The following is a 14,308-nucleotide window of genomic DNA, read 5'->3' on the forward strand; positions in this document are numbered from 1 at the left end:
CATGGTTGTGATTTCATTCCTACATAACTACATTTGGGACCATATAATAAAAATTTTGTGAATGAGATATCTAAAATATATTGGCATTTCACTTGACTAATAGACACATAATCATTCCCAGCAACATAAGATAAGAACAAGTTATCATGAAATATGACGATAATTCGTCAAATTTTATGTTTTCACAACAAAACAAATAAATAAAAGTGTTTTTGAATATTTTATTTCTTAAAAGACATATAAACAATCAACCTTTTAAAAAATCTTTATTATTATCTTCTATCTGCTGTAAAAATTAAGTAAAACTTTGTTTTATTTTTTGGAACAGAAATATCAATAAATTTAACCAAAAATAAAATAGATAAAAAATCTGCAACTGTGGCTTTTGGGTCAGGCTAGAGTTACAACTTACAAGTTTACTTTTTCTCGATCCAACCTCCTAAACCCCCTTACCAAAAACACCTTAATCAAAAAAAAAAAAAAGTTAAACACATTCGACACCAATTAACAAAAGAAAATGAAATAAAAAATAATCTGATGCTTGTTACCAACCAAGAACCAGCGAAAAACCAAACATATATATATATATATTTTTTCTCTCTCAAGATCAAAATTTCCTCAATAATAATAATAATAATAATAATAATAATCCCTAATGATTTCAAACCGAACGAACACATACCGGCCTAATTGAACCCAACACACAAGCAAATATTGAGAACCGTGATACGAGTCACCAACCACTTAAACGGCTTTTTGTCTCCATCAGTGTTTTCATAACCGGACCGTTGCACAAACCAGTCTCCTTACTGGTCATAGGTCAGATCGGTTAGATCAGTTATACCGGATTTAAGAACCGGAGACGTTATAATATAACAAAAATATATGACATGAAAAATTATATTACAATATATATATATATAATAAATAATACGAGTAATTATGAGTATGTTACTTATTATATATACACCCTACGTATTATTTTATATAATTTATTAAAACAGTTTGAAGTGAAATATATCAAGTGGAGTTGTCAATGTCATATATCAACAAAATGAGCAGTGTGCCATTTTCCTTTCTTCGATAACCCCTGTCCATCCCATTTGACCAATTATATCTACAATTTGCCATTTACAATTTCCTTTCTTCGACAACCCCCTGTTCGAAAAGAATGCCTTGACCACCGCTGTGAAGCAAACTATATATCGACGGCTTCAATGATGTGTTGCGGCTCTGACTCTCACTCTTTCCATTTCCATGGCACTACCGCCGATGCCGACATCACCACAGAGATCCCCGTTGTTGCCGCCGATGTCAACTTACAGTTTTGCTAACTTTCAAGTTTCTCATCGTTTTTGACAACCACCACCGTCGTCTTCGACATCACTACCTGAGTTCCATAACAGCATCACCCGTTCCTCCCCTCTCTTCCACGAATCCACGATGCAGTAACAGAAGCACAAGTCAAAGAAAGTCTAAAACCAGAACCGCCGGTTTCCGGTTAAACAGCCGGTTCGCAAATCAACCGGGCGGTCAGGTGCACATCCGATTCAACATACAGAACCGAACCGTTATTGCCACCGGGTCCCGGTTCGATCGGTTCAACCGGCCGGTTCGGTCCGGTCGTGAAAACACTGGTCTCTATCCTTCCCATTCTATTCCCAATATATATTTCTTAAAAATCCCAAAATAAAAATAATTTCCAAACAATCAATCGGAAGTTGTAGGGTTTTGCAGTCACCATGTATCCTACAGAATGGTGAGATTTATTTTGTTACCTAATCAATTAAATTAGTTTTATTGATATTATTAGCTAGGAATGAAAGGCTTGTTTTTAATTTTTTGATTTTGTTGAGGTTAAATTGTAATTGTGATTATTTCTGTGCATGATTGAACAACAATAGGGAGTACTCTTCTCATCCCTACTTTACTAGGAGTCGTCCTCATCCTCCTCCTCCTGTAAGCATCAAACTTATTATTATTTGAGATTTGAGTTGAACGAATGGACTTATTATTATTATTATTATTATTATTATTATTATTATTATTATGCTCTATGTCAGCACCAGCTGGAGCAGCAGAATGATACCCACACACCAGGTATTTTGTATTAATTTTCCAGCATCATATCCACCCCAATATGGGAAACACTAATTTATTCAAATTAAAAGCACTCGCAACTCAATTTTTATGTTTTATAATGTGTGTGCGTGTTTATATTTCTTTTCCCGTAAAAAAAAATTAGTACGTTTGCCGGCCGGGTCTATTGCTTGGATGGCAACTATCCTTCGATATAGGTTCAGCATGGCTTGTTCGTTAACTTATCTTTACTTTAATACAATATATAGGTCGGCCTGTGGACAAAGTTCCTATCACCATATATAATTCCGTTCAGCTTGTAGTCGAGGCCCATAATGTTTACAAGGCCAAGAAGACCATGACTTCCAAGTCAGATTTGCAGTTTGCTACGCGTCTTCTTGAAAAGATTGCAGCTTCCTACAGAAGCAAAGGGCTTTTGTCAGATGACTGGCAATAGTATGTGCAATTTAAACTCTATCTATGATACACAAGTTTTTTCTACTTCACAAGTTTTTAGTTGGCTACCACCTTTATACCTTAGCTTAATTTATGTATCCTTTTTTCTTGCAGTGACCCTGATGCTCCGCGCACTCTTGAGCCAGACCTTGATACTATTTCACCTTGGCTGTATGGGAATCCAACATGTATGCAACTCTTTTGGGCTTTTTCCTATTTTACATACAAGTATTGGGATTGGTGGGTCCAAGACTGTGTTTTAGGCCATGTTTTTAAAACCGGACTGGACGCTGAACCGGTCTTATAATATTTTACTGGTTGAACCGGTCGGATTGGTTGGACCGCGGTTAGACCGGGTATATATATATTACTGTATCTACCCATAAACTAAAACAGGATTATAGGGGTCTTATGACGACACATGGCACGATCTTGAAACGACAAGTGTCTTTTTAAAAATATATAATTATATAATATAGTTTAAAATTAAATTCTTTTAAATTGATGATAGTATATCCTTTTTTTAAAGATGACGTTATCTATTATACGTTAAGTTTTCCTTTTCCCTTTTCAGATCCATCCACGAGACCTCTTAAAGTCGATGATGTTCCCTTGAGACCCGATGAAATGGAAGGTTGGTCCCAATTCAAGGATAAATATGATGAGGTAATTGTGTGTGTATATATATATATATGATATTCATCTCTCTTCTCTTTTAATGTTCATCCGCGTTTCTCATGTACAAGTCTGCTGATCATAATTTGCTGATCATAGTTTTCTCTTGACATTTCACGTGTCGCAGAGTACTCACGTGTCGCAGTCTGCATTCCGTTGTCGTATAGTGTACCCGTTGAGTACCAAGCATCCCTTTGTTAGTAGTCTTGTATCCTTTGCTGTGAATGGCTACAATGAGGCATTTGAATTGGTATGGTTATTTTCTGCTTGCTTTCTTCTTTTAATTAAGACGTACTACTATCTTTTATTTTTATTTTATCATTTACTGTTTTAGTTACACAATCAAATTTATGCTGTTAGTTTGTTGAGAAAGGAAACAGCGATCGCCTTCGTTCTCCAAAAGTCAGTAAGTGCACATACTACATCATGGAGAGTTTCTACTGCTTTACCATGATCGTAAAGGCGGATGAAGATGGGGTTACTGGCATCTATGAGGTCGAGGTTGATTGTTGTTGTGTTGATGGCAATAGAACATTGAAGGAGTTTATGTTCCAGGATGTAAAACAAGGTATGCATTTATATTTATTATGTTTATTATTATTTCAAAATATATTTAGATGATGAACAAAGTGTTTGTAGCCACATAAATGTAAACTCTGTTAAGACAAAATTGCACATTTTTTCCGAATCTGCCCTAGGTGCTCATTTTGCCAATAACATGTTGGTTAGCTTTTCTTGTCCCGTGTTTTATGACTTGATGCCTCATCTCTCATGCAGTTAAGAAGAGACGTGCATCCAAACTGAAAAGCCCCAAAGGTAATTAGTTTTCAAGTGATATATTTTCTGATTCTTGGTTTAGATATAGATGCCCTCCCTAAATTATTTATGTAATTTGTAAATACAAAGAACATATTTTTGTTGTGCGTGTGTCCTCCATTTTTAAGCCTCCGAGTAGGAGGCACGTTTTATTTGACTAGTCACGACATGTTTTATTTTTGTTGTGCGTGTATCTTTTTAGCCTAAAGTGGGTGGCACATTGTCTATATAGTTCATCTCTGTTGACTAGTCGAGGTTAACGTAATAGCTTATCCTGAATTTAGTTTTTGGGTGAATCAAAATAGATTACCTAATATGTGCTAATATGTCCACAGAGTCACTAAATTTGTCAAATCTATGTTTAGCTTGTGTTTTCCTTTGTCATATCTATCATATTAATTGTTTTCAGTTTATTTATAGAATTGAAAACAAGTGCTTGCTAGTTAAGGAATTCTAACCAAAGCTTTTGCATTTTTCTACCAGATTCTTGTTTATTCTCTATAGTATTGAGCGTGTGGTTTCTCCTTATAATGTGTTTTGTTTGTCTGTATTCCTAATCAAATTTTACATGTAGCTCTTTGCTTGCCAAACATCAACATTACGACCAAGATGTGTGAAAGGATAACCGTAAATGACATAGTCTATGGTCTCTACGATTATAGCGATGAACTATACGGTTGACGATGACAGGTTAGTTGTTTTGAGGGTAAAATGTAAATGCATGTAAATACAGGCTAGTTGACTATAGTTGTTCATTTGCATTTTTTCTATGCCCATCACCTTTCAAGATTTGGAGGGGATGGCACAATGGATACTCTTTAACTCTTAGAAGGAAATCATTCGTGCTTTGCTATTAGATAAACTCATAAACCCTGTTGCATCAACATTTGAGGTCTGTATGTTCAGTAAATCAGTACTAGTTTAAACTATTTTCATGGCTTGACCCAAGGTACTACAACTGGATTCTTGTTATAACCCAGGAATTTATTTTGCTTCCCTCTGTAGTTCCTGTTATATTTCTAGCAGTATCTGTACAGGATTCATGTTTGGTTCGTGGTTCTTTTTTATCGTGAAAGAGTTTCATGGCAAAGATATTGCCATTTGTTACTGGTGATTGTTTGTTGTGGTATTATGGAAAGCGTGCAAGCTGTGGTATTATGGAAAGTGTGGCACTTGTTTGATTGACCCTTGTAAGATGTAATGTAAGCACCCTTGCTCACAGCTTAGTGCCGGGGATGTGGTACACATTACAGAAATTCAGAAGGTAGGTGTTAATATGCTCATAAATTAACTTCTTTTGCTCTTGAGAATTGTTGAGATTGATACTCTATGAAACTGGTCTAGTAATGCGTGATTACAAATTATTTTTTCTTATTTTTAAAATAATAAAAAATCTAATTTCTGTTCAGCAATGGTCATGATAATAATGTGTTTCTTTGAATTTCACTCTACTTGTGTTGTGTTCATGTGGAGGGCATTTCTACCCGCACTATCCTCCTCACTGGACCAAGTAATGGCGGTCGCTATTCCATCTGTTTGCCATGCATCCAACTAATCTAGAAAGCACGATACAGAGGAATGGAATCTGTATATAGAGTTTACATTTATACTTTAAACCCTCTAATTATGCTAATATATTGATTAGTAAATATTAAAGACTAGTCAAAGTACCCGCCCGTTGTGGCGGTATCATTTAAAGGAATTTACTTCCACATAGAGTTAAACATCAAAGAGATATAGAAAAATTAAAACAACACATAGAGTTAAAACAAAAAGCCCAATATTAGGGGAAGCAAATCTGCCACCTCCACCATGGCTGAAACAGATGAAGTAACAACCACACGCAGCTCCTTTGCTGCTGTGAGTACATTGTGTGTTCCCTTGAGGGCATGTGCCAATAGCTCTTTCCATCAATCATACACGGACACGAAGAATTCAATAGCCCCGAAAATACCATATCTAGCATTCACTATATGATCCATTGCCCTGCCACAAGAACATTAATAAAGATAAATTAACAAAATATTGTAATAGGTCTGAATATAAAATAATATGCCTTTTATGTTGTATATGAATCTAAATTCACTAAACACACTGCATTGTATCTAATCTTCCTGACAACAGTTAAATTCCAAATTATCAGTATGAACCAGCCTCTTTTGAGTATGAAGATCTTATACCATATGGTGCACGCAACAGGCAATGTGAACCTGGATATTGGAAGGCACAGAGCCGAAGAACTGAGTGCACTTAGATTATTTTAGAAGTTCTTATATATAATCCAAAGTTCATATTCTAATCGACAAATATATTCCAAATTTCAGGTTTCTAGTCAATCTTTGTTTGCAAAACAAATCTGTTACACACAATATATAGTTGACGGGTGGGCAGGTTGTGTCACGGGGCGTATTTAGTGCAGGTAAAACGGGCTGGGCCACAAAAATTTAGATAAGCCTTGTAGCTGGCGTGGCAATTTTAACCATCACGTAAATCAAAAGCTAGGAAAAATGGAAAAGAAAACATCAACGGTAAAGGATGCCATCTTTAATGTACCTTAATCATCATCACGTAAAACTTCTCTATACACGACATTTGAAGTGTAGATACCAGCACGCTGAAACTTTTTTGTCCTCGACAGTGCCACATAGAGCTGTCCATGTGAAAAAACCAAATCTGGTAGGTAAATGCCAACATTTGGTATTGTCTGTCCTTGAGCTTTATTTATAGTCATTGCAAAGCTAAGCCTGACAGGAAACTGCTTCCTCTTGAACTTAAAAGGGAACATGTCAGTATCAGATGGACAAATAGGAATTCGTGGTAAGAAAACTCTTTATCCAGAATGCTCGCCCACGGCTACTTCTCCATCGATAACATTTGGTTGAAAACCTCGGCATACTAATCGTGTACCATTACACAAGCCATTGGAGGGATCAATATTTCGTATAAGTATAATCGGGCATCCAACTTTCAGGCGTAGACAATATGGGGGCAAACCACTAACTGTAAGAGTGTTTAAGAACTCAATTGGGTAGAAGTTATTCTTATCATCTTCTGCCTCGTCAAAACTGTAGTAGACTTTTTCCTCTCCCCAAAATTTTTCAATCAACTGATTATTTATATCATCAACATAATTGTTTTTAGTTGATAAAATAGCCTGTGAAGTGACATAGTCTGGGGAACCTCGGTTAATTTGCAAATTCGGAAATATTTTTTCTATTAGCTCCTCTTTAGACTTTGCAGCATCAGAATAAGGAATCGCCATGTCATCAGGAATCCGAATAAAATTTCCCTCACTTACTTCTTCATTTCCGTCACCAACTCGTAGTAGAAAGTGTGAAAACCAAGGATCTGTTCATGCTCTCATGTTTATAGTTAACCACATCTTTCTAAACGAGGGCCATAGAGGTGACATTCTCAAACTTGAGTCAAAAACTTGTGCTCGGGTGCCACACCTAACAACGGGTAGCACCTGTCTAAAATCACCTCCCAAAACCATTACTTTCCCCCCGAATGGCAGACTCACAGTAGTAATATCTTGTAGTGTTCGATCCAGTGCTTCGACTGCTTGCCTCTTCGCCATTGATGCTTCATCCCATATGATTAATTTGGCCTGACGAAGTAGTTGGGCTGTCGGTGTTCCACTCTGTTGCTTGATATTGCACATTGAATTATTTTCCAGATTTAACGGGATCTTGAATCGAGAATGAGCTGTTCGCCCCCCAGGCATCTTATTAGCAGCAACACCTGATGAAGCAGTTGCTAATGCAATAAAGTTTCGTGAACGGACATCAGCCTGCAATGCTTTATACAAGAATGTTTTACCAGTTCCACCGGGACCATCAATGAAGAATACTCCTGGACAAATTGTATAAATTGAAAACAAAAAAATTTAAACCAAATTATTCATAATAGAAAAAAAAAATGCAGTTAAAGAAGGTGCTGAAAGAAAACATACATCCACTACTAAAAAAACGATTAGAAACCTTCTATGGAAAACGGTTTTCACATAGATGATAAAAAAAATTTTTTAGCTTGGCTTTAAATATCTTGCCTCAGGCGTGCCTAGGCTCAAGCCTTTGAGCTTTTTGGTACCTAAGGTGGAGGGTGTACAAAAAGCTAGCGCTTCTTGGGCTTTTTTGCGCTTTTTGATTAAGCGCCAAGCGCTAAAAAGCGTGAGCTATCTGTACACACCAAGATTTTTTTCTTAATACGTTAATTTTTTCGTTTCCTACCTTTTTTTTTATCAACAAGATTGATCTCTTCTTTCTTCTTCCTCAACTTGACCAACAATATTTTGAGGGTTTCTTTTCAAACACCAAACTTGATCAAAGCCGGATTTAAATAAGGCTCTTAAGGATGGTGTTTTAGGTTTTAATCTGTATTAAATACTACTATATAAATAATTTATAAAAAAATTTCATAAGTGTGTGCCTCGCATACAAAACCTTGCCCCTTTTGCGCTTTGGAAATGGACCCTGTCGCTTTTGTGCGTACAAAACCAAGGTTTCTATAGCCCTAAAAAGAATAGAAACCCCCTATGGAGACCAGTTTTCACATAAAAACTTCCCCATACAAAACCCCATCAAAAACAGGTTTCTATATCCTTCAAAATTGGTTTCATTTCTTGTGTCTCCTTAAAACCGTTTTCCTTTCCCAAACTGCGCCTTTCACATTTTTGACTTGGGCTTAGGGTATACAAGCGACCTTGTTGGGCCTTGCCTGCTTTTTGCACCTAGGCGCATGATGCGCTCGCCTTTGACAACTATGACAATACCAGATCTTTTGTTCAAAGTTTCAAAAGTCAGAAAAGAGAATACATCCAGAGTTAACTTTGTGATATAGTATAACTAAACTGCTAAGATACCTAATCATCTCGACCTGTAGTATCGCTTTACTATGTGGGACTCTCGTGATGATGATTGATGACAGGAGGAAGGGTATCTAAAATTGATAATATACTGTTTTCATGTCAGAGCAACTGAATGATGGTGATGTTGAAAATTGAAATGCATGAATGTTATTTTACCACATTTCATTTTGTAGCCTCACCTTTATTCCTTCAAATTGTCCCGGGACCACCCTAACAGCTCTTTTTGGGTCACATAAATACGAGTTTAAGGATCCAACAAGCTGAAAAGTTTGTAAGTCCCTGGTCTCTGATTTACAGGATTAGCAACGATATAATTGAGTGTGGAATCCTTAATTACACCCAATCAACAATACTAACATACAAGCTCTTCTAAACACGAAATTAAACTGATGATATGGTTAATCACTATATATACTAATCTAGTCATGCTGATGATATGGTTAATCACTATATATACTAATCTCAAGGGTCATGGACCTTAAATTCAGACAGACTTCCCGATCTCGTCCAAATTTATTCTGAAACACATAAACATTCAAAGTAATATGATTATTGGCAAAATGGACTCAAGACTATCTTCTAGAATGTTGTCATTCACAAGAATGCACCAACTAAGTTAAATGGTCAAAACAGAAAAATAGACTCAAGACTATCTTTTAGAATGTTGTCATTCACAAGAATGCACCAACAAAGTTAAATGGTCAAAACAGATTGAGCTTTATTTCATAATGATTTGATATAACTGTCTACTTGGAATCCTCTCTGTTATCCTTTCTTCATGTTCTCTATATCTAGCCTTTTCCATTATATAAATAGCTCATAGAAATGTTAAGGGATAATCTTTGTCGTTTTTATATATGGTGACCACTATTCACTATTCGTCAGATGGTTGAGCAACTAACTTTAGGGACAAGTTTGTTATTTACACCGTCAAGACGTCAATCATTAGAAGTCCTTTCGTAGCATACTTCCTTGTGTCTTTGGTGTCTTTCTTCCTTTGAGTGAAAGAGCTTGAACTACATCACATACCCAGTCAAACCTATGAGTATAAAACATAAGCCCGAGCTCCAGTCTGAATGTGATAACTTTTTGCTTACCTTCTTGAATACATCCTTAATGTATCTGTCTGATGTTGATTATCAGATCTCTATGCAAATAGTAGACAGATACTAATGCTATACCAGCTATCCACAACCAAAGATCAAGACTGAGTTTTTTGGTTGTGTACCAGAAAAATATGTGTAACATAACTTTTGACAGCGAAATATGTGTATCGTTGGAGGTTGTTTTCCATCAGCTAGTCAAGCTAAGTACCTTAATATTATCCATTACAGAAGTCGATAAGAAGTTCAGCTGGGATGTAATATATCAATACGTATTCATATGATAATATTGAAGTTTATATTAAAAGTCCATATTTTTATTGAAGTTTTGTTCCAAAATAGCTATCTACAGCAGTAACATATGACACACTACTCAAAAAGTCGTAACATTTGACACTTTGGCCAATTGGCCCCAAAGTTCTGTAGAAAGTTTTCCCATGCTTGATTTGCCTCTTCTCTCTTTTGGCATAGTGATTGGTAATGCTAATTCAGTGCAATAAGAACATCTCCATGTTACTCGGCCTACATTTTAATGGAAGGATTTGAGTAAAAGTTGAACCTTTTTTTGTACTCCCCAATAATGAGAAAAAAATGTCATTTTGTGGACGTTAGGTCATATTGTCAATTGTTTGTGATGTACCAAAGGTAATACTGTAATAGACAGGTAATATTAGTTCAAACAGTAGCCAAAAAGCCAATATTTGGAGGTCAGGTACAGCGTCTAAAGTCAAAACATGTAATATTTCGGTACGGGTGTAACGGTTTGGATTGAGCAAATTTTCTTTTCTTCATGAAGTCATTTTTCTGTATGTCATTAGTGTGTCAAATATTAAAGTGATCACAAATTATATTATCTCACAAATAATGTAATTTCTTTAATGAAATGATTTAGGAGATCTTATGCATTAAGATTATTATTTTAAAATACCCATATAGACCCATCTATGTAATTTGTCTGGTGATTTGTGTTTGATCATGAAATATCAAACTCAATCACAAATGAGATTTAACCACGAAAATCATTATAATCTCCTACTTTGTAGTGCAAACCTACTAAATTCTTCACGAATCTAAAGTGAATAATGGTTTTCCTAAAGAGATGTATCGATCTCTTGAGCATATTAAATGTTTGATGATTATGATGATTTTGATGATGATTGATTGATAAATTTAGAGAGAGAATGAAATATGTGTGTAAATATGATGAATGAATATGAATGATCTGACACCCAATGATTGCATGTATTTATAGGCAACCAATTAGGGTTATAGCGAACATTGGGCCTGTTAGATATGGGTCTGTCCCCTGAATCCAAAACGTCATTACGAGGAATAGAAATCCTTGTTGATTAATCTTTGCTTCCTTGCCAAAGGAATGAAAAGAAATTAAACCAGAGGCTTATTCCCAAGGGCAAGGGAATGAAGTCTTTCCAAGAGCAAAGGAGTTCCTAACTAAAAAGGGAGAGAAGCCTTCCCGAAGGCAAGGGAAGGAAACCTTATTCCCCACCTGAAGCCTTCCCAAGGACAAGGGAAGGAAGCAAGGGAAGAGAATTCACTCTCGTTTCTCTCTCCTCATCCCTTCTTATTCTCGTTCTCTTCTTTCTCTCTTGCTCCCTTCCTTCTTTTCTTACTCTCTTCCTTCTCTCTTGTTCTCGATCTATCCTTCCCTTTCTTTCAAGTATAGATTAGGCTAGGGATTTACTCCATACCTCATTAAGTCCCCCAAGTTCAAAGGTATAATTTTCCCTTTAAAGAATTTGGGTTTGAACTTCTTCTCTTTATCTCTTGAACTTTTCGATCGGGTGAGGATATCTTTGAGTCAACAAAATTAAATGAGAGCCTTGAGATAAAAATTGGATCCATTAGCTATATAGTCAAGAGAATATCAAGAGATATAGGGTTTTGGAGCAGCCTGAAGCAATCTTCTTTTTCTTTTTGAATCAGACGACGAGCAAGAGAGAAAGAGGTAACAACCTTTCCATTATTTCTTTCGTATATCTCCTTTCCCAGCTTTAGGGTGATCAAGAAATAAGTAAAAATCCTACGATCAATATTCTTTGCATCTATTCTATGATTGAATAATTCATATCCAATCATAAAGCATATAGTTTGCATAAAATTTATATATGACAAGTATATCAGGAAAGAGTGGACGTAGCCACATTTAAATACGCTCCCAGTGTGGGTATTCTCAACCAACTTCTTGTCTCGAGTGATCTCAAGTAATCCTTGTTATTTATATTTATGTTATAATAATCTTTTTATATATTTATATTATTATTATTTTATATATTTTTATAAAAATATTATATAAACTAATAAATAATAATATTATTATTCTATTATTTATATTATTAATATTTTTATACCTTTAAACTATTATTATTCTTATAGATTTTTAATAATATTATATACAAATAATAAATAATAATATATATAATATAATATTAATATTATTATGTCATTTATACTATTACTATTTTTGTATATTTATAATATTATTATTTTTTGTATATTTACAATAATATTATATGAAAATAATGAATATTGTTAATATAAATAATATAATCATATTATTTTTATTATATTATTATTTTTTATATGTAATATAACTTTTATTAGCATTATTTTTATTTATTCTTATTTTTATGTCTGTTAAAATATTACTTTTATTATTTTTATCATTATTTTTCTTATTATTATTACTATTTTAATATTATTTATATTATTAACATTTAAAATTATTATTATTGTTTATATTTAATAACGGGTATTCTTGACATTTTTCTAAATTAAATTCAGATTCCTTTGACTGAATTCCATTGAATTCTGTCAACCAAACATATGACAAATTTTAAAACTTTCAAATTCTAATTCCTTCAAATTTCAATTCTTTTGACAGATTCCAATTCCTTCAAAAATATTATGTGAACCAAACGCCAAGGGTGGAGGGTGTCATGATGCATTAACCCAAATCAACTCATAACACTCACCAATAGGATGCTACCAAGTCATATCAACCCATTAACCCAAAAACTTACATTTTTTACAAGGTATCATGATATAAACCTAATATTTATTTATTTTTATATATTTATAACTATTTTTATTATAATAAAACAACTGTATAAAACATAAATTCAAAGGATAAAAATTTCATTATAAAATAAAGAGTCCATTGCGTAACAACTTTAGAAAGAAAAAAAAAACAATCGTAAATACATATTTAAAACCTATTTGATTTTTTTGGATCCATGTATAACTTTTTGTTAAACTGTATGAGATAGTTATATAAAATATGTGAATGTGAATTTTTAAGCGATTTTAATGGTAAAAAATAACTTGTATATATAGATGAAAACTAAAGGGAAAAAGGTTTTTATCTCTTTTTAATTGTCAAACGGTGGTTTCAATGGGTCAAACCATTCAAATGGCTAGTCTACACTTGGTCAAATGCATCCAAGGTTCATACTCTTCCATTATGGCTTTTGGTTTATGAAACCGATTATTAACAAACAGCATGAAAACCGAAGAAGGAATGGTGCTCCCGTTCGGTTTCGAGCAACCCATGTGCAAACCGTGATCCACACCTTCCCCCTAAGATTAATTGTATGGTAGCGTTTCACTGGTTTGCTCGGTTTAACACACGTTTAAAGTAGACGGGTTGTTATGTGTATTTCTAATCAGCTCGCTCTTTTTTTTTTGGAAGTCTTTGAACATGTCTATTGTATACAACAATTATCTACCAATAAACTAAAACAGGAGTGCAGTATTCTTTAAATGACATGTGACACAGTCCTTAATCGACACGTGTCTTTTTTGATATATATTATATAATTTATTATTTTATCGGGTTTCCTAATTAATATCAAATACAACGCTTATCATATGTAATCCATCATTTAATTAAAACAAGTTTGAGATAATTGATCTAAGTTTGGTAATTTTTTTTATTTTGCCGTTAACACCAAAAAGTAAAAAGGAAATAACTTTGACTTGGCATAAGCTATAGAACAACAATTAAAAACTTCGTTTTTGTCCTTTTTTTCTTCCGGTTTTGATATTTTGAAAAATAAACATCTAATTGATTTGTTTAAAGTATAACGAGAGCAAGTACCCGCGCATTGTGGTGGTGAGATGATGTGGGTGATAGGTCATAGAGTGTGATAGCCAAACGTCTTAGCCGTACGGGCTCCGCCCTTAAATTTAAAAATCCGTCGAAAGTATATCGAATAACATCTGTAATGAAAGAGCATGAAATTCTAAAAACACTCATATAATTTTTATAATTTATCGATATACGGTTTGT

General features: G+C 34.2%; 2 protein-coding genes and 1 non-coding gene across 4 annotated transcripts; 2 read left to right on the plus strand and 1 right to left on the minus strand.

The window, feature by feature from the left end:
• The first annotated feature begins 1,087 nt into the window (after nt 1-1,087).
• LOC122608402 lies at nt 1,088-5,434 on the plus strand. Of its 2 annotated transcripts, none has more exons than XM_043781502.1 (10): nt 1,088-1,759; nt 1,905-1,959; nt 2,064-2,103; nt 2,349-2,535; nt 2,650-2,723; nt 3,110-3,201; nt 3,338-3,460; nt 3,571-3,778; nt 3,988-4,026; nt 4,601-5,434. In XM_043781502.1, the coding sequence occupies exons 1-10, from the start codon at nt 1,743-1,745 to the stop codon at nt 4,705-4,707; spliced, it is 942 nt and encodes a 313-aa protein (XP_043637437.1). In that variant the 5' UTR covers nt 1,088-1,742; the 3' UTR covers nt 4,708-5,434. The 2 variants fall into 2 exon arrangements, with proteins under 2 accessions (XP_043637437.1, XP_043637438.1); XM_043781503.1 differs by having other exon boundaries at nt 1,089-1,759; nt 2,064-2,100.
• Nucleotides 5,231-5,387, plus strand: LOC122609600. Its single transcript, XR_006325350.1, has one exon. It is a non-coding gene; the product is annotated as a small nucleolar RNA snoR77 (small nucleolar RNA).
• A 1,422-nt stretch (nt 5,435-6,856) lies between the features above and the next one.
• Nucleotides 6,857-7,753, minus strand: LOC122607184. Its single transcript, XM_043780110.1, has 2 exons — nt 7,510-7,753; nt 6,857-7,374 (listed from the first exon to the last, which is right to left on the minus strand). Exons 1-2 carry the CDS (start codon nt 7,751-7,753, stop codon nt 6,857-6,859), a joined length of 762 nt encoding a protein of 253 aa, XP_043636045.1.
• Between the last annotated feature and the right edge of the window lie 6,555 nt (nt 7,754-14,308).

The sequence above is a fragment of the Erigeron canadensis genome, chromosome 7 (genome assembly GCF_010389155.1).
Source record: "Erigeron canadensis isolate Cc75 chromosome 7, C_canadensis_v1, whole genome shotgun sequence".
NCBI classification, from domain to species: domain Eukaryota; kingdom Viridiplantae; phylum Streptophyta; class Magnoliopsida; order Asterales; family Asteraceae; genus Erigeron; species Erigeron canadensis.